This window comes from Pleurodeles waltl, chromosome 4_2 (genome assembly GCF_031143425.1).
Source record: "Pleurodeles waltl isolate 20211129_DDA chromosome 4_2, aPleWal1.hap1.20221129, whole genome shotgun sequence".
Taxonomy (NCBI): domain Eukaryota; kingdom Metazoa; phylum Chordata; class Amphibia; order Caudata; family Salamandridae; genus Pleurodeles; species Pleurodeles waltl.
The window spans coordinates 868,729,458-868,753,941 of record NC_090443.1 but is presented as its reverse complement, the minus strand read 5'-3'; the positions used below and the strand labels follow the sequence as shown (position 1 = coordinate 868,753,941).

Genomic DNA, 24,484 nt, shown 5'->3' with positions numbered 1-24,484 from the left:
AGGAAAAGGAGGATTAGTTGGGGTATCGTATAAGTCAACTGTCTTGTGACAAATGCTACTGTATACCAGGGCGGTGGAATGAATGTGGAGGAATGTGACCATCTTCTTGTGATGGAAGGGGAAACCAAAGGAAATGACCCTCCCTGTGGTCAGGTGACATTCTAAAGGAGGTGGGGAAGTCACAGGGATTCTCAAGGTGGAAGCTCATTGGAATATCCACACTAGGGAATGTATGGAAGGGTGGGGCCATACTCTCATTTTCTGACATGAAATGTCAATACAAAGTGGCAACCTCAAAGGTATATAAGTACCTTCATCTTCAACATGCATTAGCAGTACATATCCCCAAACATACTTTGCTCAAAGACTCCTTGCCCTTACAAGACCGCATCCTGTCAGAACCGCTATATAATGGGGATATTTCATTGATATATACAAAGCTGATCAATAAATCCCGATATCCCGACCAAGCTCTGGAATAAATGGGAAGCTGAGGTGGGATTGTTTCAAGATGGTGAATGGGAGGAGGCTATGGGAGCTTTCAGGGAAATTGACATTAAAACAGGATTCAAATTAGTCCAACTGCGCATCCTACATATATCCTACTACTCCTGCACAACTCTGCACTCCATGAAAAAATGTTGCATGAATATCTGTCTCAGGGGCGTCGGGCGGTGGGTACATTCTTCCATATAGTATGGACCTGTCCAAAGATACGACCCAATTGAACAGCACTCTGGGGAATTGTGAAAGACATCTTGGCTCCGCAGTCCCTGACACCGCCAAGTGCTGTACCCTGAATATTTGGGGAGATGCTCCTCCACCTTAAAGTGCAAGCTATGGTTATCCCTAGAACTGATAGTGGCCCAGAAATGGGGAACATGACAGACACCATAGATGATGGAATAGGAAAAAGACATGGATTGGTGTATGTTGGTGGAAGAAATAATTTATTGTGGTAGAGGATGCCCCAAACATGGGAAACAGTCTGGTCCTCATGGCGGGAATTTAGAGGGCGGATAGGATAGACACTTGATATGAAATTAACGGTGACTGGGAGGACACAACAAGCCTGTCTTTGATGTCATGTATTAAATGTCTCTGATGGCTTGATTTGAATCTGCCTTGCTGACAAGATCAGATATGTACTGCCCTGAAGCCTGCTGTCTGTGTTGTAATGCTTTATTTCTTTCCTGAAAATATTTAAAACATAGATGTGTATTTCTGTACAAATGTGTATAGAAACTATTTTAAATATATATATATAGATATTGTTTAGGTCTGCTTAACAAATGTATATATTACTTATGGTTATATATATATATATATATATATATATATATATATATACACATTTCATTCAATGCTTTACATGTATATAGGTCACTGTATAGTCTTCATATAAGGTATTTGAACAGATGCCTATGAGTCTCTTTTTATTCATCTATCACAATATGTAAATATTATCATTACAATTTTTTCTACAAGAGCTTCACTATTGAAATATTGAGGAAAATATAAAATAAAAATAAAACATAAAACAAAAAATAGATATAAAAATACACTAATAAATTAACTTAAAGTACAGCAACACTTGCAATTCTGAATTTAAAATACAACTTTAAATCTTGATATACTATCTTCATTATGCATGTATTCCCTCTGTATGTAAGTATGTATCTATATAATTATTACCATACTCCTACTGTAGAAAAAAACTTTGATTCTCTCCAATGCACTACTCTATGTCTCACCCTATACCTTTCGCAATATATCCTCTACTTCCACTCTCTGACTCACCCCAAACCTTATTCTACTACTATCATCTACAAAACAACCCCTTCTTAGACTCCTCCCTCATCTATCCTTCCTTGTATCTTCCCAAGCCTCATTACATTACTTTGATCTCCCAAACAACCCTTTCTAAATTCTTCCCTTATGTGTCCCTTCTTTGACTCATCCAAAAACTAATTTTACTACTATGATCTCCCAAATCCATTTCTAGAAACTCTTCCCTGCTCCATCTATCCTTTTACTCATCCCAAACCTCATCTTACTACTATGACCTCCAAAATAAAACCTTCTAGACTCTTCCCTCTTCTATCCTTTTCAATCTAACTAATAGATTTGTATGTTCACTTCTCAAATTAAGTCATATTTCCCTATACTAATCCAACATTAAACCAATTTGGGTTCCAGAGTAGCGTGCTACTCGCTGAAAAGCGATTTGGCGCCTCATTAGGGGTAGTATGAGCTACATAAATACAATTGTGATGATAAAATAGTAGTAGTAGTAAAAAATCAGTCATCTGTGGCGGGTGTGAATATGCCACGAGCAATGGCAGCCACACAAACCTGAGCATCGCCACTAATGTGCCATAATGTGGCATTATCGATGGCAGTGACTGCCCTGAGTCACCTTCCAGTATAGGGGAAGGTGTACTACACCAACAGGAGTGGTGACCGGCAGACTCTGGGCACCCATGCCGTACCCTGTGACCCTAACTCTGCTGGGCCTACCAGTGGGAGTAGTAGAGGGACTAGAAAGGCCTGTGGTGCACTGCAGCCACTGCCAAACAGAGAGAGAGAAAGGCATGGCGGCGAGCACCGAGAAACACAACTAGTTTGCACAAAGAATGGGGACAAGACCTATGCCCCTTTGGTGTGAGAGGGTGGAGGCATCACACTGACCTGCCCTTTCACCTTGACATTGCATTGCAGTGCTGACCAAGACTCAGAGACCTGGGGACTCTGAGGTGCCATTTCAGGTGCAACTAGAGGGGTGATCCCACTCTGCAGGCAGATCTCCAGAGGACAGACCGTAGTTGTGGACTCAGGAGCATGACACTTCTTGGTAGCATGGGGAAAGATAAACACTTACCCCATCCCCCTGCACAGGCCAAGATAGACAAACACACATAACTGGCCTCTGCCCAGAGGCTGGCTCGCTGCAGACCATCTCGTTCACCTTGTAAGAGATCTATGAGTCAAGAACCTCGCTTGAGGGCAAAATTGGAAAACTTACTGTCAACCTGTCACTGCTTTGTCAGGACCTATGAACCACAGCGGAGAGTGTTACATAAGCGAAGGGAAGGATTTTGGAGGTCGAAGACTCTTTATGCACTTGCTAATCACATATCGATGCCATAAAATGGACAGACCACCTCCTTGAGGCCTCTGTTGAGGATGCAGAGAGAAAGTCCAGAGACAACAGTACCCTCATTGTGGGGATTCTGGAGAGCTCAGAGGCCTCTACTCCCACGGTTTGTGACAAAGTGGGTGAAAACTTGGGTGCTGGCAGAGGATATATTTACATGCTTCCTTGTGGAGTGGGTCCACAGATCCTTGGGCCCTACACCCCCTCTGGGAGCTCCACCTCGTCTGCTCATTGCCTTTATCCTCATTTTCGCAGAAATACAATGCGAAGTGCCACTCATTGTCATATGGCTCTTCTAAGGTCCTGATTAGGCTCTCAAGGTCCAGCAGGCAGACACTCCTTCTTGGCTGTCAAACAAAACATGAGGGTAATGAACATTAAGTTATGCCTGGCTCTCCTAAAGGTCCTTTTTAGAGACAAGACACTCTTTTTTTGACAACCATCAGAGCGCCTGAGACTGAGTGGGCGCCTCTCAATCTATGTAGGGGGGCCTTGGTGGTAGGGACATTGACCCATACAAGACGGAGGAACAGACACTGGGCGTCATTACAACCTCGGCGGTCTTTTCAAAAGACCGCCGAGGCCGCGGGAGACAGAATACTGCCATTGCCGGCGGTATTTCTGTCTCCCTATTATGACATTTCCGCTGAGCCAGCGGAAATGTCACATCAACATTGCAACCGGCTCGTAATAGATCCGGCGGCAATGCTGATGTGCAGTGGGTGCAGTAGCACCCGTCGCACATTTCACTGCCCGCAGTACAGGGGCCCCCAGGGGCACCCCAAGTCCCCTTACCGCCGGCCTTTCCATGGCGGTGTGTACCGCCATGCACAGGCCGGCGGTCGGGGACTCATAATCCCCAGGGGGATTATGACCGCCAGGCGGAATCCTGGCGGGAAAATAGAGGGGCCGGCGGTATGGCCGTGGCAATTCCGCCACGGTCATAATTGCTGGCGGAACACCGCCAGCCTGTTGGCGGTGTTACCGCCAACATACCGCCGGCCGCCAGGGTCGTAATGACCCCCACTGTATTTTGTCTGTGGAAACCACAGGTGGGTGCTGTGCAGTCAACAGCAGACTGCCGAAAAGTGACGAGTCTGCGGCCATGGCCCCATCGGAATTCTAGACCGAATATCCTGGACTCACAGTTCTGGAGGATAGGCCTGCAAATTAACTGTATCCAGAACAGTTACCATGAAAGGGAGCGTCTGAGAGGCAGTCACGTGTGACTTTGCAACATTTATAGCGAATATAGGAGGTACGCTGCATTTTGGAGGTGTGAGTTTGCACCCTTCGGGGAGCCTGCCTTCATCAGCCAATCGTCAAGTTATGGGAAGACTGGAACCTCTGAACTACCATCATCACCTTGGTGAACAGCTGACTGGCACGGGTAAGACCAAACGGGAACACAGCGAACTGATAATGCTTGTGGCCCACAGGACACCACAGGTAACCTCTGGGGGCAGGCAGGACAGGAATATGGTAGTAGGTGTCCTGCAAGACTAGTGCTACCCCATCCAGTCTCCAGGAAGAAATTGGGAGGTGTCAGGAATCCCCAAGTTGCCTCCTGCGTTATCTGTCAGCATCCCCAGGGACTAGGGTTAAATCATATCTCTGTTCTTGGTTAAACCTTCATGTTTCTAAGTAAACATAATGTGCTGTGTTGCACAATTGGTTTTATCAATGCTTGTTTTACCAATGCTTGTTTGCTAATGTGAGCAGGTGTAGACATGTGCTTCTAATTGGGTGTGGTGTAGACATGTGCTTCTAATTGGATGTAGTGACTCATTCACATGTGGAAACTGAACTGCTTTTCTGATTGGCTATAAATAGCAGAATGAAGGATGCTTCCCTGCTTGGCTGTGTTTTGCTTCCTGATCTCAGCATCTGATTTGGCAGTCCAGCCCCTGCTGTCATCCTCATCCTCAGGACTTTAGAGGCAATTATTTTATTTGTTCCTGTACCGGCTGACATCAGGCATTACTCCAGCACTCCGGAAAAGACTGCAGCTAAGTGACTAGTATTCTCCAGGGAGTTTGTTCTTTGAGCGCCGCGCTTTCCTAGAACAGCTGGTGTATTTCACACCTCGTATTTTGTCAGAGTGCTTATCTTGAAGAGACAAATGCATTTCTGAACATTTTCAACATTATTATTGCAGTTACTTGCCTACATGTGCTTCAGGAAAGCTGCTTGAACTCAAGTACTACAAAAAGTGACAGTGCAATTTTAAAAGAGCATTTACGTAACTTTTATTTCTCTTATAGCATAACTCTCGGATTTAAATTGTGTCATTCATGCCTGTGTTTCAGGTTTGAGGAATTTGCTTTTGAAGGGTTTTTCACACACACAGTGAAACCAAACCAAACTGTGCCACCCTAACTGTTTAAACCCAGAGTGGACATTTGTATTTCTTGGATTGTTTTTGTTCCTTTTAGTTTAACCCTATGCCTGCAGGAAAGTTATAAGTGATGTAATTAATGCCCTTGTTTGTCTTTCTTGTGCCTAAGTGCAACCACAGTTCTAAATTGTAGTGTGCAACAGTGAATCTCTTTGAAGCCAGCCCAAGTGTTGCAGTACTTATTGTTATGGTACCCAGTTTGGGCTTTTGTAATGCAGTGTTGGTAATTGTGCCAACAGTTATTATTATCCAAGAAAAGTGCTGGAGCATCTTGGTATTCTTCTACTACTCCCGTGCCCATATCCGAAAGAGAGATTCAGTTTCAAGAAGTGGAGTGCACTAACTCTTCTATATCTGTGTCAACAACGACCTGCCCCCCCCCACCCCCCCTGAAGATACAGGTTGCCTGGCTGGAGCGGCAAGACGTGGCAGTGTTTTGTCTCTTTCTCTTCCACTCCCCCTTTCCTTTTGGAACACCTGCCAGGGTTTCTGTATCCACCGGGAAGTGCTGAGAGGTGTTCCAGGAGGTCGTGGAGCATACCATTGCCCCTGCAGACATCCTGCTTTTTAGGTGAGTGGCCCGTCGCGACAAGAGGGTGAAGGTCTAAAACAGGGAGAAGGCCTCAGTCCTTCTTGGGCACCAGAAAGTGTCAGGAATATCAACCACGACCTACTTCTGATGTTGGCACCCTCTCAAAGGCTCCTTTAGCCAAAACAGCCTGAACTTCCTGACGGAAGTCCTTCGTCAGCTGGTTTGAGGATGGTGGTACAGGTAGTGGAGTTACTAGAAAAGGGATGGAGTAATCCCACTGAACAATTCGTAGTACCCACATGTCAGATGTTAGATGTTATGGACTGCCACCGCAGCAGGCGATGCTGGACTCTGACGCCAACTGGTTGCATATAATGGTAAGAGAGCAAACTGAAGTAATTTTGCGGCTGCCGGGAGGTTGCCGGACTGGGTAGACTTCTGGCTGTGTGTCTTTGAGGCTTGTGGGAACCACGTTACAGCCACAAAAGGATTGGTGAGCCTGTGGGTCACAGTAGCAACAGAAGCAGCAGGTAGCCCCTACCATAGCCACGGAAGGGGTGAAAGGCAAAATGAAGTTGACGTGGGACCTGGCAGTAGCCCGGCTGTCATTAAAGTGCTCCAGCATTGAATGTGCCTTGTTGCCGAAGAGGCAGTTGCCACAGAAGTGCATGTCCATAAGGGATGCATGGATATCCTCCGAAAAGCAAGTAGACCACAGCAAGGCATGGCACCTGAATGCCACTGACAATGCAATCGCTCTGCCTAGTGAGTCAGTTGTAGCCAGTTTGCAGTGAATGGTGAACTTTGATGTGTGTCTGGCATTGGCAATAGCCTGCATCAGTATGGCTCTGGACTACTCCGAAACCTCAGACCCTCCCTTATCATACACCTCACCAGGCCTGCTGAAAAAAGTAGATCCTGTCTTCACTTGGAAGGTCGAGTTCCAGCCAAAGCCAGAGTCAACGGTGGAAGACACCGATCCAGCCCCCTGTCCAATTATGGGGTCAGCACCTCTGTGGGGGCACCGGTGGCACTTGGAACAACTTCTCTGGAAAAGGCTCTGGGGATGACTGCAGTATCGCAGTCAGAGTTGTTCTGGAAACAGAACTGCATCCAGAGGGGCCCTGCTGGCCCAGAGGGTGGACCAGCTGGCAGAAATCCAGTAGAGCAACTTAAAGAACCCATGGGGACCGAGCTCTCCATAGGGGTTGACCCACCCAAAAATGAGTACACAACCTCATAACATTTAAGGAGTTGGGGGGGGAATGGACCTACGGCTCCAGGAAACCCAAGGAGGCGCAGAGCGGACCCAGAGGCAAACTCTGCGTGGGAGAGGGGCCTAGAGTGACGTCATTCCCTCACCTTGTCCGAAAATTTGGACCGGCGCGGTGAAGTCGAAGAGCGTTTTAACTTCTTGTGGGAACAACCCAATGACTTCAAGCAAGATGATGAGCGCCTGGAACAACTCTGCAAATAGGCTCAGGACCCTCCTCGTGACTGGGACCTGGAACGTCATGTAGGTGACTGTCATCGGTCGACTTGGAGTTTTCTACAGTGCTCTTTCAGCATCTTGAGGTTTGTGGCACAGCAGCCCACCAAAAGTGTTATGGTCCAGCTCCAAGCAGCAAAGGAAAACCAGATGGGTGTCTGTAACAGACATCTTTCTGTGACAGGAACCATATTTGGGAGACATCCTACACACAGTGAATGACAGTCTAGAAAAAGGCTCAACAAAATGTTGAAAAAAGTCAGTCACAAAAATGACAAGAAGTAGTGGTCTCCGGATTCGCGCTGGCTGGCGAGAAAAGAACTGAGGTCAGCATGCTGGGTGGTGCCTACGTAGGCATTGTGCAAGTCAGTACCTGTGCGGATGACACCGTGCTGGCGCCCACCACACAGTGTGCCAGGTGACTGCTCAAAGTTTCTGGATCCAATCTGACTCCTGGAGAATATTCTAAGGTAACAAATCTGCAGCTAAAAATCTCTGTAAGCTATAGGAAGCACAGAGAGTTTAATGAGCACAAATATAATTAAGAGGTTAAGCAATGTGTATACTGGAAATGAATCACCCATAGAATTAAAGAAGGAGAACGCAACTTTTTATTCCCATAAGTTCAAAAGAAAATAAACCAACTGACATTATTAAAGAAAATGTATTTAAAAAATAAATCTGTTAAGCACCGTCCCCAGTACACATTAACTAAATTTCAGGATCTCAGTAGTGCTTATCTACTACAGAAGGAAAAGAAAGATATTGGATAGGTAATCTGTTAAAGGGTTGAACTTTCCTCTCATTGTAAGTATCAGTTGTACATAAATATAAACACCTAAACACAAATACAAGTTACAGACATTTAGAAAGAATACATAGATACCTCAGCACGAACCAAAATGCCAGACTATCAAATGCATTTTCATGCCTTGACTTTTTAATGCATCAAATGTAAAAAGAGGGTCTGATTCAACAATTGGAGCCAATAGACCTTCCCTAAAAAATATCCTCAACCTATTCTGCAGATAGAGCAAGCAGGCTCTGTAGTATCCATACTCAATATGATCTGAAATATTACACAGAAAGCTTAGGGAAATAAGCCAGAGAATATTCTTGTTGAGTGTAAAGCCAATGGGCTATCTGCTTTGGTAAAATTAGATCATAACATTTTTAAGCTGATGGAAAATGATGAATTAGTAAAAACAAAAACAAAAAAATAATAATAATAATGAACAAGGCTTCTAAAGTGCACTATTACATCTGTGAATCTGAACTTGGAGTAGCGAAGATAATGCTACTAAAATTGTCGTGCTCACATTTTATAGCTCTGTAGAACTAGAGACCCTTTATACAGAGACTGCTAAAGTATTAATTGTTTCATAGAGGGTATTATTATCCACCACTATGGACCTTAAATATGTATATGTTCCTACTCTTTTCAGTACTACCATGTCTCCTAGTGTTTGTCCCCTAAGAATTTAAATGTCTTGTCTTTTCTTCTACTAAAGATCCTGTCTGGTTTAGTGCGTGATCGATAAATTCACTAAATATACAATTAATCCTGATGCACGATTAAAAGCTCAGAATCTGTCAATATAAAATAACCTGTTGTGGTGTGGTAATTATGATTATGTTTCCTGAACGGACACACCAGAAATCCCTTCAAGAAAGTAGATCAGAAATTATGTCAGAAAAAAATTATCTCCTAGTAAAACATGAATCAAAACGGCTTGAAATATTAAGTAGGTTAACTCAGAGGACTGCAATCACTGATTTGGCACACTTGCAGATGAGAGGACTCACTGTTTCCAACATAGACTGTTACTTACAGCAGGCAAGTCTTTTACTCCCAAAGGTCAAGTAACAGTGGGATGCAATCTAAGCAAATGCTTTTTATCCACTAAGGATTCCAAAGGAAACTGACAAACTTCTCCACCATTCTCAAAACAGGGTTTTGGTGGCGGTAGAGCTGCAGCCCAGGGTACCAATTTAAGAATAATTCTTCCACTAGTCTTAGCTCAACCATCAAACAATTTCAGAAGTTCCTCGACCCCTTCTTTTCGGTCACACAGACCCTCATCACATTTATAAAAATTGCAAAATGTCTTAATGCTTGCCAACACATGTAAACCCTATTCAGTTTCCCGGTGCATTCAGTTTGCTGTTAAAATGAAGAACACAACCAAATTGTGATTTCAATTAAATGTTTAAGGAAAAAAAAGAAATTAAAGAATATATTTTAGTTGTGCTACAACATACATCCTCTGCTGTACATGTGACCCTTTAATCAGTTTTTCTAACATACTCCAGTACAGCGGCCCAAAAAATATCCTCTTAAAAAAAACAGAAAGACTTCCAGGTGTCCTGTTTGCATTGGGCAAATATAAGTATATAAGCAATTATATAAGTATCCAAAAAAAGAGAGTGAAGGTGTGCTCACAAGCCTCTGTTGAGCATATAGCACCTGCTGTAGTACAAATCAACAAAATGCAGCTTAAGACATTGTAAAACATTTCTCCTTACTAACTATAAAGAAAAATCAGTGGCATGTTACTTTGTTTCAATAACATTCTGCAGATTTATTTGCATTTATTTCATTTCTACCCCTGAATCCCGTCTGAACGTCACTAGAGATTAAGGAAATAGTCAAGCAAAAATCAACTTTGAAGTTTTAGTCTATTCAGGTCTCAACTTGTCAAATGCTCTTCAAATTGCTGAGCGAGTCAGGTCTACTTTTGTGGGTAACGGCCCAGCTTCTTCATTTTCTTCTCCTTTGCTTCGAACAAGAACAAGGGATGATGGTGGATACAAGTTCAATTTGTGCTCGTTCATGTATTCCTGGTCTCCAAAGATACTCAGCTTCTGCAAAAATGAAAGGGCGGTTTAACATAAGCAACATTTCATAATAGTTTACCACTACACTTTGTGTGCAAGCACGGATTTTCTTTTTTTGTCTTTTTATTAGCCTCCCCCAAATCCCACATATATGCTTCATTTGTTTGAAGTAATCACACCTGCCGTAAGAAACTGGATATTATAAGAAACATAGGAATCTATGAGATATTAAAAATTCAGACTCCCAACCGGGTTAACCTTTACAAAACAGGAGTCTGACATTCATAGATCAAGCATGAAGTCCTGAAAAAAAAAAAATCAAACCAATAAAATCAGAAAAATGGAAAAGAGTGATCTCTTGCTTTATTATTATTCAGCTGAGCCGTTCCAGCTCCACCATCACAAATCATCTTGCCAACCACAAAAAAGGTAGGCAGCAAAGTGAGAGGAACTACAAAGGATTAAGAAATGTATGAAAGTAACCACGATTTTAAAATAAAAAGTGAGCGGCACTATACATTCTGCATAGTCCATGGAAACAACTCCTCATACACAGCTTACTAAAAAGTGGGGGCAATTCTTTAAAGTATGAAACCAGTACTGCTGGGAGCAGATCCAACTAGACCCTAAATGTATTCTCCTGGGGTTCCCTAATGACATTGACTTGCCCCCGTGCTAAGCTCCTGTTCTGAGGCCTTGGGCTGGTGGGGCCAAGAGAGATATTGCCCATATATGTCCAATTGTGGATGTCTGGAGAAGAGGGATGGATGTATTTTTGATGGCAGAGAAGGTAACATACACCAATAGGGGCTGTCTCCGGAAATTTGGGAAAGGTGGGGCGGGGTGTGGGTGTGTGGCAGAATGGCTGGATGGCATACTACTCCTTGGATGCATAGATATACATGGAACCTTGGCCTACCGGGTCATGCTGCTGAGGACAAACTGAGGGGTACCGAGAGACATATGGGTTGGGATATTTATAGGTGGGGGAGAGTCAATACTTGTTGCAATGATTACCTATATGCTTAAGTGTCTGTGGGCTGTTATGAGGGTGGTGGGGGATTGTTGTTTATTTCTCTCTAGTTTTGGTGCCATGCTTGCGCTGATTTACCAATGTGCGATGCTTCTATGGTCATGTTATGCACCTTTTGAAAACCAAATAAAAAGATTTCTCCAAAAAAAAAAAAAAAAAAAAAAAAAAAAAAAGATTACTGCTGTTTGTGTTCAAGTGATAACTTACAATTTGTAGCAGTGACTCACACTTTCTGTAACAGTGAAGATCACAAAAAGCATTTGCACTCCTAACAAGGGAACAAGACAGTAAGTGCAGGTCTTTTCCACATAGCCATACAGGTCTGACATTTTCTAAGTGGCTTATTCTAAAATTGTAGGCTTTAGTATTTTGTTTGAAAGAGTGGATATCAGTATTCAATGTGTCCCTCTCACTCTGGGATGTTGGAGGCGAATTGAGGAAGCACTACACATGTTATGAGTTACAGAAGAAAACCATTTGAACATTATTTTTCGTCAGCGTTGGAAAATCTTCATTGGTACAGTAACAAGAGAAAGCATATCCTAATACCCGTTCCAGGTGCATCAAAGAAAATTCCTGTCTGCACACAGCTCATGCTGATACTGTAGCACTCAGTTCCTAGTGTGCGCTATACAAGTATTACATACATAAGTACAAGTACATACATAGCAGTGGCCTTTCTCTGCCTCAGTTTGCCCACCTTTGGCAAGTCAATTGCTTACTTTATCTTCCATGAAAATAGCTGTTATGAACCCACTTCTGGCAATGACATGAGTGAATCCAGTAAAGCCTCAAATGTGAAGGAAAGTGCTGCGGCATTTCATGCTCTGCCAAGCACTGCCAGCTAGCTGAGGTCTCCACTCCCTTCATCACACTTGCGTGTTATGTACGACCGTCTTAGAAGGAAGGATGGTGCCTCTCAGTGGAGTAAATATGTATTCTTCCGTGTCGTATAAGGATAAGTTACTTACCTGTAAATCCTAGTTCTCTTCCAGGGGTATCCTCATCAAAGTCCTAAACATTGAATATTCCCGCCCTTGTGCGGGGACCCCGGAGCATATATAAAATATATACCTATAAAGTATGAAATATGCACGAAAAATATATATATAGCATTTTTAGTAGACATATCTTTCATACTAAACTCATATATACATGTGTAAAACAGCAATGCAGGCTATGATCACAAACAAGCTAAAATGCTTTATTTCTATGAAGTTCTTTTTTTTTTTTTTTTTCATTATAAAATTACAATAGAGAATAAATATCTACCCAAGCCCCCAAAACTGGGCTTAGGGAAATAAGCAGCAGCAATATCTAGAGAAAAAAAGAGAAAAAACGACATTGAAAAACAATGGAGCATTCTTAGCCAATAGGCTGCATGCAGGTTAACACAGGAGAACCATAAAAACTTTGGCACCGTGCCTTTAAGACCCTGAGCACCTCCAGTATCCCACCATGCCTCAGGGGTGAAGGAAAGGTGACAGTTGGTTCACAGTTAGGTCAGTAATTTTTTACGGTGACAATCTGTGAAACTGATTCGAAAGACAGTCTGTCCTGCACTTCTAGGAGACGTGCGTCCGGGGAGGAGGGTGGGTTGTTTATGACTTTGGTGAGGATACCCCTGGAACAGAACTAGGATTTACAGGTAAGTAAGTTATCCTTCTCTTCCAGGGGATCCTCATCAATAGTCATAAACATTGAATAGATTAGCAAGCCCATCCCTAAACTCTGCGGACTGTCTAATAGAAGTGCAGGAATAGATACGTATTATGCAAATAAATTTCTCAGAGAGGCCTGCCCCACTTGGGCATCTGCTCTTGCATCTGAGTCTAAACAGTAATGTCTAGTAAATGTATGTACAGACTTCCATGTAGCAGCCTTACAAATCTCAGATATTGGAACATTGTTAAGGAGGGCAGCAGTAGCCGCTTTTCCCCTTGTGGAATGCGCTTTAGGCCTAGCTAGTAATTGTTTATGAGACAGCTGGTAAGTATTAACAATACAAGAAACTATCCATCTTGATATCGTTCGTTTAGATGCTGTCTCTCCTGTCCTCAAATGACCATAATTTACAAACAAGTGGTTGGAATGTCTAATCGATTTTGTTTTATCCAAATAAAATTTCAGCACTCTTTTCAAGTCTAAGGAGTGCAATGCTTTCTCCGCCGGAGTCTCCGGATTGGGAAAGAAAGTCGGTAAAGATATAGTCTGATTGATGTGGAATTCTGACACCACCTTCGGAAGGAAAGATGGGTGAGTTCGAAGACCACTCTATTGTCATGAAAGACTGTGTACGGTTCTTTGGAAGACAAAGCCTGAATTTCACTGACCCTCCTCACGGAAGTAATGGCCACCAAAAAAGCAGTCTTCCACGTAAGGTGTTGCAAAGAGGCCTTGTGTATCGGCTCGAAAAGAGGGCCCATAAGTTTTGACAATACTATGTTCAGTTCCCATGGAGGAGAGGGTCTCCGAATGGGCGGAAAAACTTTTTTCAAACCTTCTAAGAAATCCTTGACTACTGGTTTCGTAAAGAAGGATTCCTGAGAAGGTGACTTACGATAGGCTGTAATGGCAGACAAATGTACCTTAATAGATGATACCTGCAGACCAGACTTTGCCAGATGAAGTAAATAAGACAGTATGACATCCTCCTGAGCCCGTATGGGATTGTGACCTTGTTGACAGCACCATATGTAGAACCTTTTCCACTTAAAAGCGTAAGAACGCCCCGTGGAAGGTCGTTTGGACTCTTTCAAGATGTTCATGCACTCCTGCGAGAGCCCTAGGTGTCCATACTGCAGGAATTCAGGAGCCATGCTGTCAAGCTCAGAGAGGGCAGGTTGGGATGTAGAATCCTGCCCTCCATCCTGCTCAGAAGATCCGGTCTGCACGGCAGCCTCCTGTGAGGTTTTTCCGATAGGTTGAGGAGATCTGTGTACCAGAATTGATGGGGCCATTGTGGCGCTATGAGAATCATTCTGGTTCTGGATTTGTAAAGTTTGTTGATCACTGCCGGTATGAGGGGAATCGGTGGAAAGGTGTAGAGAAATATCCCTGACCAGTCGATCAACAGGGCATTCTCTCGAGATCCCGGACGGTAGAACCTGGATGCGAAGTCTGGGCATTTCTTGTTTACTTCGTCTGCGAAGAGATCCAATTGAGGTCGACCCCATTGAGCGAAGATGTCTTCGACGACTTCGCTGTGTAGGACCCAATCGTGTGCGTCCTCTAGGTGTCTGCTCAGGAAATCTGCTTCCACGTTTTGTTGACCTGGCAGGTGCACCGCTGTGACATTCCTCTGGCCAGGAGCCAATGCCATATCGTTTGGGACTCTCGAGATAGGGGTAGGGATCTCGTTCCCACCTGTCTGTTCAAATAATACATTGTGGTTGTATTGTCAGTTTGTATTAGGCGAGATTTCCCCTGAATCAATGGAGTGAAAGATTTGAGAGCCAGATGGACCGCTCTGAGTTCCAGCAGATTGATGTGGTACTTCTTTTCCTTGTCGGACCGCAGGCCCTGAGCTTGAAGGGGACCCAGATGAGCCCCCCATCCCTGAAGAGACGCATCCGTTACCAGAGTGTCGGATGGAACTACCTGGTGAAACGGAGTACCTACTGCCAGGTGAGGTCTGTGCATCCACCATTGCAATGACTGAAGTGTCGCTGTCGGTAGCCGCACTCTGTCCTCCCAGCGACCTGTCCTTTGGCTCCAGTTGCTCTCCAATGCCTCTTGGAGGGGCCTCATGTGCAGCCTGGCATTTGGGACAATGAAAATGCATGATGCCATGGAGCCCAGCAGCGATGTCACCTGACGGGTCGTAGGTGTGTCGGCTTTTAACAGGTCTTGACACTTCCTGTCTATTGATAATAGTCGTTCCTCCGAAGGATACACTCTTTGGAGCTCTGTGTTTAGTACAGCTCCCAGGTAGTGAAGGTTCTGTGTTGGAATCAAGGTTGACTTTTGGTAGTTGACTTGAAGACCTAGAGACTCGAAAACCCTGAGCACAATGTCCCGATGGCTTCTCGCCTGATCCGGAGAGGAAGCCTTCACAGTAACCAGTCGTCTAGGTTTCGGTAGATGAAAATCTTTTGTTTTCGAAGATGTGCCGCTACCACTGCCACACATTTTGAGAAGACGCGGGGGGCAGATTTCAGGCCGAATGGTAGAACTCTGAACTGATAGCTTCGCAGCACTATTTGGAAGCGCAAGAATTTTCGATGCTTGGGAGCTATTGGGATGTGAAAATATGCATCCTGCAGGTCGATGGAGCACATCCAGTCTCCCTGATGTAGTTGAGGGAAAATCTGGTGAAGAGCTAGCATCCTGAACTTCTGTTTTCTTATGTACTTGTTCAACAGCCGTAAGTCCAGAATTGGTCTGAAAACGCCCTCTCGGCCCTTTTTCGCCACCAGAAAATAACGGGAGTAAACCCCCTTTCCTCTGTGCGCAGGTGGAACCTTTTCTATTGCTTTCTTTTGTAAGAGGGCGAGAGCCTCTTTGCGCAGCAGGCTGAGATGAGATGGATTGCATTTGGCTGGTGGCAAGTGTGGTGGAGGCTGTCTGAAAAGAAGAGAGTAGCCATTTTCGACAATGTTGAGCACCCATTTGTCTTTTGTGATAGAGTGCCACTCGTGAAGATAACTTGTGATACTTCCCCCCACCGGAGTGGTGTACAGTGTCGAGGGAAGCGAGATCTCATTGTTTGGCCGGTGTTTTCGGTGTGGACTGCTGAGGTCTACTTGACCCTCGCTCCCTTGTGGTCTTACGAGCCTGAAAAAGAGGGCGTCCCTGCCGTTGTTGTGGCCTTTGGGACCAGTGAGGGGTTTGAACCCTCTGCTGGAAAGGGCGCCTGTCATAAGGCCTATACCTCCGCCTGAAATCTTTCTTCCTTTCCAGGCCTACTGCCCTCATGGTGTCCACCTCGGTCTTCATGCGGGCCATTTCTTCATCTGCATGGGTACCGAACAGCGAATTCCCACTGAATGGGAGATTTAGGATGCGCTGTTGTGCTTCTTGCTTTAAACCAGTCAGTCTCAGCCAGGAAGACCTTCTTGCACAGATTCCATGTGCGTACCCATGTGCAGCTAAGTCCGCCCCATCTGCCGCCGCGCTGATGACCTGGTTGGATACCAGGCATCCCTCTTGCAGGATCTCTTGAAAATCCTGTCTGTCTTCTCTGGGCAATTTTTCTGAGAATCTGTTGAGGGAGTCCCACAGAGAACGGTCATACCTGCCCAGGAGTGCAGAAGCGCTGGAGACTTTCATTACCGATGCCGCCGTACCGCACATCTTTCTCCCCAGAGAGTCTAGATGCCTGCTCTCTTTATCCGGGGGGACCGTGGAGGATGATGCCACTGAGTGGGTTTTTCGGGCTGCGGCCAATATTACAGAGTCCGGTGGCGGATCCTTTATTAGGAATAAAGGGTCCTGTTCGGGAGCCTTATATTTTTTCAGAATCCTAGCCGGGGCAGATTTGAGTGTGGCTGGGGCCAGAAAAGTGTCCATGGTTGGCTGCAACAAACCAGGCACTAGCAGCAGTAGCTTTTTCGACACTGATCTATGCTGCAGAGTCTCAAAGATGACTGACGAGGAGGTAGATGGCTCTGGAACCTCTATATTTAATTTCTGCGCTCCCCTTAACAGCACCTTGTTAAACGTGGTAATGTCATCCACCGGTGAGACCCTAGCAGGTGGAGAATCTGTTAGGGTGGGGGAGTAACGTCCGACAGATGATCCTGACGACGACCAAGAGGGTGATCTTCTGTGTCGTGATCGTAACCTGGATCGCCGTTGGGAACGAGACCTGCTGCGAGACGCTGTAACAGAGCGCCCAGGACTCGCGGTCGGTTGGCGAGGAGCAGAACGAGCCCGTCCTGCCCGTGTTGTCGGTGATGGTGTTCTTGGGAGAGAGGCAGTAGGAGAGTACATTCGAGAGCACTGTGAATCCGGGGAGGCCGCCGGTCTATTAAGGCTCTCCAACCATCTTGGTGATAAGTTGATGGGTGAAACATGCCCCGATGATGCCACTCTCGAACGAGATGAATCGCTCCGTATGGAGACCACTGGAGATGGTGCGGCCTTATCTGCTGGAGGACGATGCTCTACTCCCTGCGAGACAGGTAAAACCTGTGTCGACGTCGACTGCTGTGCCGACGTCGAAGGGCACACCGCTTGTCTTGACGTCGAGCGGCGATCTCTGGACCTTGACCTACTCGCCGTCGTGTGCCTCGACGTGGAGCGGTGGGTGGCCGACGGCGGATGTCGCTCATGCCGTCGTGGCGATTTCGACGTCGGGGGCGTACTGTCTTCGGCAGCGAACGGGCACGCCGGTGATGACTCGACGTCGATCGGCGGGCTGCCGTCGACTGAGATATGCCCCTGCGATGGCCATGTTCCCTCGACGCCGTATCCTTCGACGTCGGGTGGGTCGCCGTCGACGGCGATCTATGCCGGTGAGACGGTGGCAGTGACGACGTCGACGGGGAACAAACAGGTACTTTCCTACCTGCTGACGTCGACCTAGCCATTCTCTCCTGAGAATGGCCTGTTGGTTGCCTGGGAAGTGAAGAGGACGATGTTTTCTGCCTCTCATGAAGCCCATGAAGCCTGATCTTTTCTCTATCCTTCAGAGTCCTCTTCGACATATTCTTGCAGTGCTTGCAAGTGTCAGGGCAGTGACTCTGAGGCAGGCACACAATACAAAGAGAGTGTGGGTCTGACTGGGCCTTCTTCTTCCCACAAGAAGGGCTTTTGACAAAAAGGGAAGGCATTTTTCTGTCAGGAAAAAACTGCCAAACTCAGACAATGATGTTATCTGTCGAGTGAAACAGGAAAAAACGCTGCAAGGTGTATTTTAATGGAAGAGAAAGCTAGGTTAGATTTTTGTAAGTGAAGCAAGTAACCCACTACATGTTTTGGGGTTGCGTGTATTGGTTGGATTTGATTAATATGGCAGTAGCAAACAAACCTCTTCCATTTACTGGCATAGCAGTGCCTGGTGGATGGCCTTCTGGCTTGCTTTATGACTTCCATACATTCTTGGGTAAGTTGTAAGTGTCCGAATTCTAGGATTTCAGGAGCCAGATTGCTAGATTCAGCGATGCTGGATCTGGGTGTCTGATCGTTTGGTTGTGTTGTGTTAACAGATCCGGCCTGTTGGGCAGTTTGATGTGGGGTACTACTGATAGGTCTAGCAGCGTTGTGTACCAGGGTTGCCTTGCCCAAGTTGGTGCTATTAATATGAGTTTGAGTTTGTTTTGACTGAGTTTGTTTACCAGATAAGGAAGGACAGGGAGAGGAGGAAAAGCGTAGGCAAATATCCCTGACCAGTTGATCCATAGGGCATTGCCGTGGGACTGCCTGTGTGGGTATCTGGATGCGAAGTTTTGGCATTTTGCTTTCTCTTTTGTCGCAAACAAGTCTATTTGAGGTGTTCCCCAGAGCGTGAAGTAAGTGTTCAGAATTTGGGGGTGAATTTCCCATTCGTGGACCTGTTGGTGATCTCGAGAGAGATTGTCTGAGAGTTGATTCTGAATTCCTGGGATAAATTGTGCTATTAGGCGAATTTGGTTGTGAATTGCCCAACGCCATATCTTTTGTGCCAGCAGGCTCAATTGCGTTGAGTGCGTCCCCCCTTGTTTGTTTAGATAATACATTGTTGTCATGTTGTCTGTTTTGACGAGAATGTATTTGTGAACTATTATTGGTTGAAAAGCCTTTAGTGCTTGAAAAACTGCTAGTAGTTCTAGGTGATTTATATGCAGTTTTGTTTGATGTACGTTCCATTGTCCTTGTATGCTGTGTTGATCGAGGTGTGCTCCCCACCCTGTCATGGAAGCATCTGTTGTTATTACTTATTGTGGCACTGGGTCTTGGAAAGGCCGCCCTTTGTTTAAATTTATATCGTTCCACCATAGAAGCGAGAGGTAAGTTTGGCGGTCTATTAACACCAGATCTGTAAGGTGACCCTGTGCTTGTGACCACTGTGATGCTAGGCACTGTTGTAAGGGCCTCATGTGCAGTCTTGCGTTTGGGACAATGGCTATGCATGAAGACATCATGCCTAGGAGTTGTAATATCATCTTTGCTTGTATCTTTTGTGTTGGATACATGCGTTGTATGATGTTGTTGAAATTTTGAATTCTTTGTGGACTTGGAGTGGCTACTCTTATTGTTGTGTTTATTATGGCTCCTAGGTATTGTTGTACCTTGCGCGGCAGAATGTTGGATTTTGCGAAGTTGACTGTGAACCCTAGTTTGTAGAGGGTTTGTATGATTTGATTTGTGTGGTGTGAGCACGTTATTAACGAATGGGTCTTGATTAGCCAGTCGTCTAGATACGGGAATACATGTATTTGCTGCCTTCTGATGTGTGCAGCGACTACTGCTAGACATTTGGTAAAGACTCTTGGTGCGGTTGTTAAACCGAAAGGCAGTACCTTGAATTGGTAGTGTATTCCGTTGAATACAAACCTTAGGTATTTCCTGTGCGATGGATGTATTGGTATATGGAAATACGCGTCTTTGAGGTCTAATGTTGTCATGTAGTCGTGTAGTTTCAGCAATGGTAACACTTCTTGTAGTGTGACCATGTGAAAGTGGTCTGATTTGATGTATGTGTTTAGTATTCTTAGGTCTAGGATTGGTCTTAGCGTTTTGTCCTTCTTTGGTATTAAGAAGTACAGTGAATAAACTCCTGTGTTTATTTGTGTGTTTGGTACTAACTCGATTGCGTTCTTTTGCAATAGTGCTTGAACTTCTATCTCCAGGAGCTCGGAATGATGTTTTGATAAATTTTGTGCTCTTGGTGGTATGTTTGGAGGGAATTGTAGAAATTCTATGCAATAACCATTTTGGATAATTGCTAGAACCCAAGTGTCTGTAGTGATTTCCTCCCATGCTTTGTAATAATGACCTATTCTTCCCCCCACTGGTGTTGTGTGGAGGGGGTGAGTGACATGTGAGTCACTGCTTAGTTGTAAGGGTTTTGGGGCTTTGAAATTTTCCCCTATTCCTAGGGAATTGCCCTCCTCTATATTGGCCCCGAAAGCCTCCCCTGTACTGTCCCTGGTAACTGGATGGTGTTGCCTGTGAGGTGCTGGCTTGTGTGGCCTGACCCCGAAACCCCCCTCTAAAGGGTGTTTTGCGGAAGGTGCTGTAATTTCCTCTGCTCTGCGGGGAGTAGAGTGCGCCCATGGCTTTAGCAGTGTCCGTGTCCTTTTTAAGTTTTTCAATCGCCGTGTCCACTTCTGGACCGAACAGTTCTTTTTCGTTGAATGGCATATTGAGAACTGCCTGCTGAATCTCTGGTTTAAACCCAGACGTTCGTAGCCATGCATGCCTTCTGATGGTCACAGATGTATTTATTGTTCTTGCAGCTGTGTCTGCTGCGTCCATGGAGGAGCGTATCTGGTTGTTTGAAATGTTCTGTCCTTCTTCAACCATTTGCTTTGCCCTCTTTTGTAGGTCTTTGGGTAGATGTTCAATGAGATGTTGCATCTCATCCCAATGTGCTCTGTCATAGCGCGCAAGAAGTGCCTGTGAGTTAGCGATGCGCCACTGGTTTGCAGCTTGTGCTGCGACTCTCTTTCCAGCTGCATCGAACTTGCGGCTTTCCTTATCTGGGGGTGGTGCGTCCCCAGATGTGTGGGAGTTGGCCCTTTTCCTAGCTGCTCCTACAACAACAGAATCTGGTGGCAGCTGCGAAGTTATGAAAATAGGGTCTGTAGGAGGCGCTTTATACTTTTTTTCCACCCTTGGTGTGATTGCCCTCCTTTTGACCGGCTCCTTAAAGATGTCTTTTGCGTGCCGAAGCATACCAGGGAGCATAGGCAGGCTTTGGTAGGAGCTGTGGGTGGCAGAGAGGGTGTTGAATAGAAAGTCATCCTCGACTTGTTCTGAGTGGAGGCTTACATTGTGGAATTGTGCTGCTCTAGCCACCACCTGAGAATATGCAGTACTGTCTTCTGGTGGTGATGGCTTTGTAGGGTATGCCTCCGGACTGTTATCTGACACAGGGGCGTCGTATAAGTCCCATGCGTCCTGATCCTGGTCATCTTGGCTCATGGTGGTGTGAGCCGGGGAATGTGATGGTGTTTGTGCTGGCGAGACGTGAATTATAGGTGGAGAAGAGGGTGGCGGAGTAACCCTTTTCACCATTTTTGTTTGTGGTGTTTGGTCAATTTGAAATTCCAGTCTTCTCTTTCTCCTAATAGGGGGAAGGGTGCTTATCTTTCCTGTCCCCTGCTGTATAAAAATACGTTTCTGCGTATGGTCTACATCGGTGGATTGCGGGTCTTCCTCAAACCTATGCTTTCGCATTTGGGAGGTCATTGATTGCTCTTCGGTATAAGAGCCTGAAACTGGGTCGGTTGCAGGTTGTTTCGGCACCGAAACCCTGTCTGCATCTTTTTTCGGCTCCGAGGTGGCTTTTTTCTTTTTCGGAGTCGAAACATCTCGGCGTCGATCTTCATCGGTGCCGCTGTCTCGGCGTCGAGCCGTGTCTACACCGCTATCTCGGTGTCGATGTATGTCTCCAGCACTTTCTCGGTCCCGAGAAGGCTGCGTGCTGGTGTTTCGACCGGAGTCGGACGGTCTCGGCACTGATTGGGCCTTTTTCGGTGCCGACAGTCGGTCACCCAATTTATGGGTGGAGCCATGGCCTGGTGGCAGTGGCGTCCCCTGGGCCTTGACAATCTTCTTATGAGTGCTTTTCGACGTCTTACTCACGGTTCGTGGATCGTCGAATTCCTCGGAGTCCGATTCGTGTATCGAAAAGGTTTCTTCCTCTTCCTGTACCTCGAACTCTCGGTGCGCTGTCGGCGTGGACGCCATTTGAAGTCTTCTTGCTCGACGGTCTCGGAGTGTTTTTCGGGACCGGAACGCACGACAGGCCTCGCAAGTGTCTTCACTGTGCTCAGGTGATAGGCACAGGTTACAGACCAAGTGTTGGTCTGAATAGGGGTATTTTTTGTGGCATTTGGGACAGAAACGGAACGGGGTCCGTTCCATCGGCGTTCTTCTACACGCGGTCGGGCCGAGCAGGCCCCGACGGGGATCGAAAACTACCCCGAAGGGCTCCGGAGCTCTTCGATCTTCGATGCGGTGTTGATTCTGACTACGCCGATCCCGAACGCAACAATACCGACGAAAATCTTCCGAAATTTTGCTGTTTTTCCGTTCCGAAACTCGGAGCGACAGGAACACGTCCGAACCCGATGGCGGAAAAAAAAACAATCGAAGATGGAGTCGACGCCCATGCGCAATGGAGACAAAAGGAGGAGTCACTCGGTCCCGTGACTCGAAAGACTTCTTCGAAGAAAAACAACTTGTAACACTCCGACCCAACACCAGATGGCGAGCTATGCAAAACATGCGTATCTACAGCGACAGATGCCATCGAACACATACTTATAAAGGATAGGAAGTAACTCTCCTCTCCCTTCTATTGGATGATACTTTTTACTGTCCTTCAAGTATAAGTGAACCTTTCATAATGTATGTACACATTTGACCAAAAAGGGGTGCTGCACAGTCAATACACAGTTTACAGATTACAACTTCACACAGCACGGTGAGATTCTTGTGGGCTAAATAAAGGCAGGTCAGTCCCACAGCAACAATGGGTGCACCATAGCAGAAACGGAATCCATTTTAAAAAACACTTATTTTGTCTGAGGCCTGTTCGGCAAGCTTCTGGTTCCAACAGAGGCCAATATTTAAGAGTTTAAATAGTGAAGAATCTGTGCATACTTCATTGACAGATCGGTTCTTTCAGAGGGCATCAGCGTGAGCTGGCACAACCCTCCCCTACTGCTGCTGTCTACTCACCTGCTTTTGGCAATTATCTGAAAGAGACCAACGCCCCTCTCATAGAACATAATAGTCTCCAAGCGGAGAGTAAAGACATGTATGTTGGGCATTAGACTTGCATGGATTACAGCTGAACGTTCTGTTGTATAGCTACTTTAGCCATGTTTTAGACATGTTATTTTAGCAAACTAGGCCTGCCGTTGTGGACTTTAGAGTCTGTGGTTTTAGGCTCAGCACTGGCACCTAATTGTCAACACCATCACTTATGACCATCTGCCGCACGGTGGCGCTGTCTAATTAAGAAATGAGCACAACAGTTGTTTATTAATTCAATTACATTAAAATTACTAATACCTGCCACCCAAATCATTCTTATAGCTTTGGGAGCATAAAATAATATGAATTGTGAAACTTGTTATGAGTATGGTGGATAGCATTTGCGTTGGTACTATCATTTGGCAGCACTGGCAGGGGCGACGGGTGGTGCAAGCCGCAGTGGCCTCCTGAAGAGGGCCTTGTCACTTACTTTTTCCAAATTAAGCACTGCGACAAAGTGAGAAAAAACACAAAGTAAGGCATCAACAGTGTCCGAAGACAGTGCCTCCTTCACCAGCCAAATCTTCAGGCCACACCTTTCCACTGATAGATCCTGCCTTGGGTACTAGGAGCTGAGAAGACCTGTCCAGGCACAACTTTTAGCCCACTCCATTGACTGATGTTGGCTTAATGTCGAAGACTAGGTGCAACATTAATAATATCTCTGGCGGGCCTGAGTCTCAAACTCTATCCATCTTTTTGTGAGTCAGCCTCAATGAGCCCTAAGGGTCCCTGATAGTTCCACATGGGAAATGATTCTTTTTTTAAAGATTTCAGCCATATCTTTACTTGTATGTAAATACCTACTTCCTGTAGGAATGTATTAACTTATTTATTAGTTTCTATTTCCTACATTTGTAACTTTTTTATAATAATAAATGATTTGGACCTTTATGTTCTTTATCACTTAACTTTTTTTTGCTTGATGTGTCCTTAAACACACATTTGCATGCACATTACAGAACAGTATTGTTCATGTTTCTGTGCTTGGTCAAGCAACCAATTTGTAAACCAGAGGATGTCATCACGGTTCCCAAAAGGAGGATGCATGGTAATACAATCCAAGCACAACAAGCTTTTCTTTTTTTTTTTTTTTCTCTCTCTCTCTCACAGGTGAACATATT

At 45.4% G+C, this 24,484-nt stretch overlaps 1 protein-coding gene across 1 annotated transcript in view; it reads right to left on the bottom strand.

Annotated features, from left to right (window-relative positions):
• Nucleotides 1-8,169: 8,169 nt before the first annotated feature.
• TMEM59 (transmembrane protein 59) overlaps nucleotides 8,170-24,484 on the bottom strand; it is a 131,818-nt gene continuing 115,503 nt past the window's right edge. Inside the window, exon 8 of the mRNA XM_069232638.1 lies at nucleotides 8,170-10,441. Within this exon, the coding sequence (XP_069088739.1) occupies nucleotides 10,286-10,441 (156 nt within the window). The 3' untranslated portion in view covers nucleotides 8,170-10,285. The remainder of the gene's footprint in view (nucleotides 10,442-24,484) is intronic.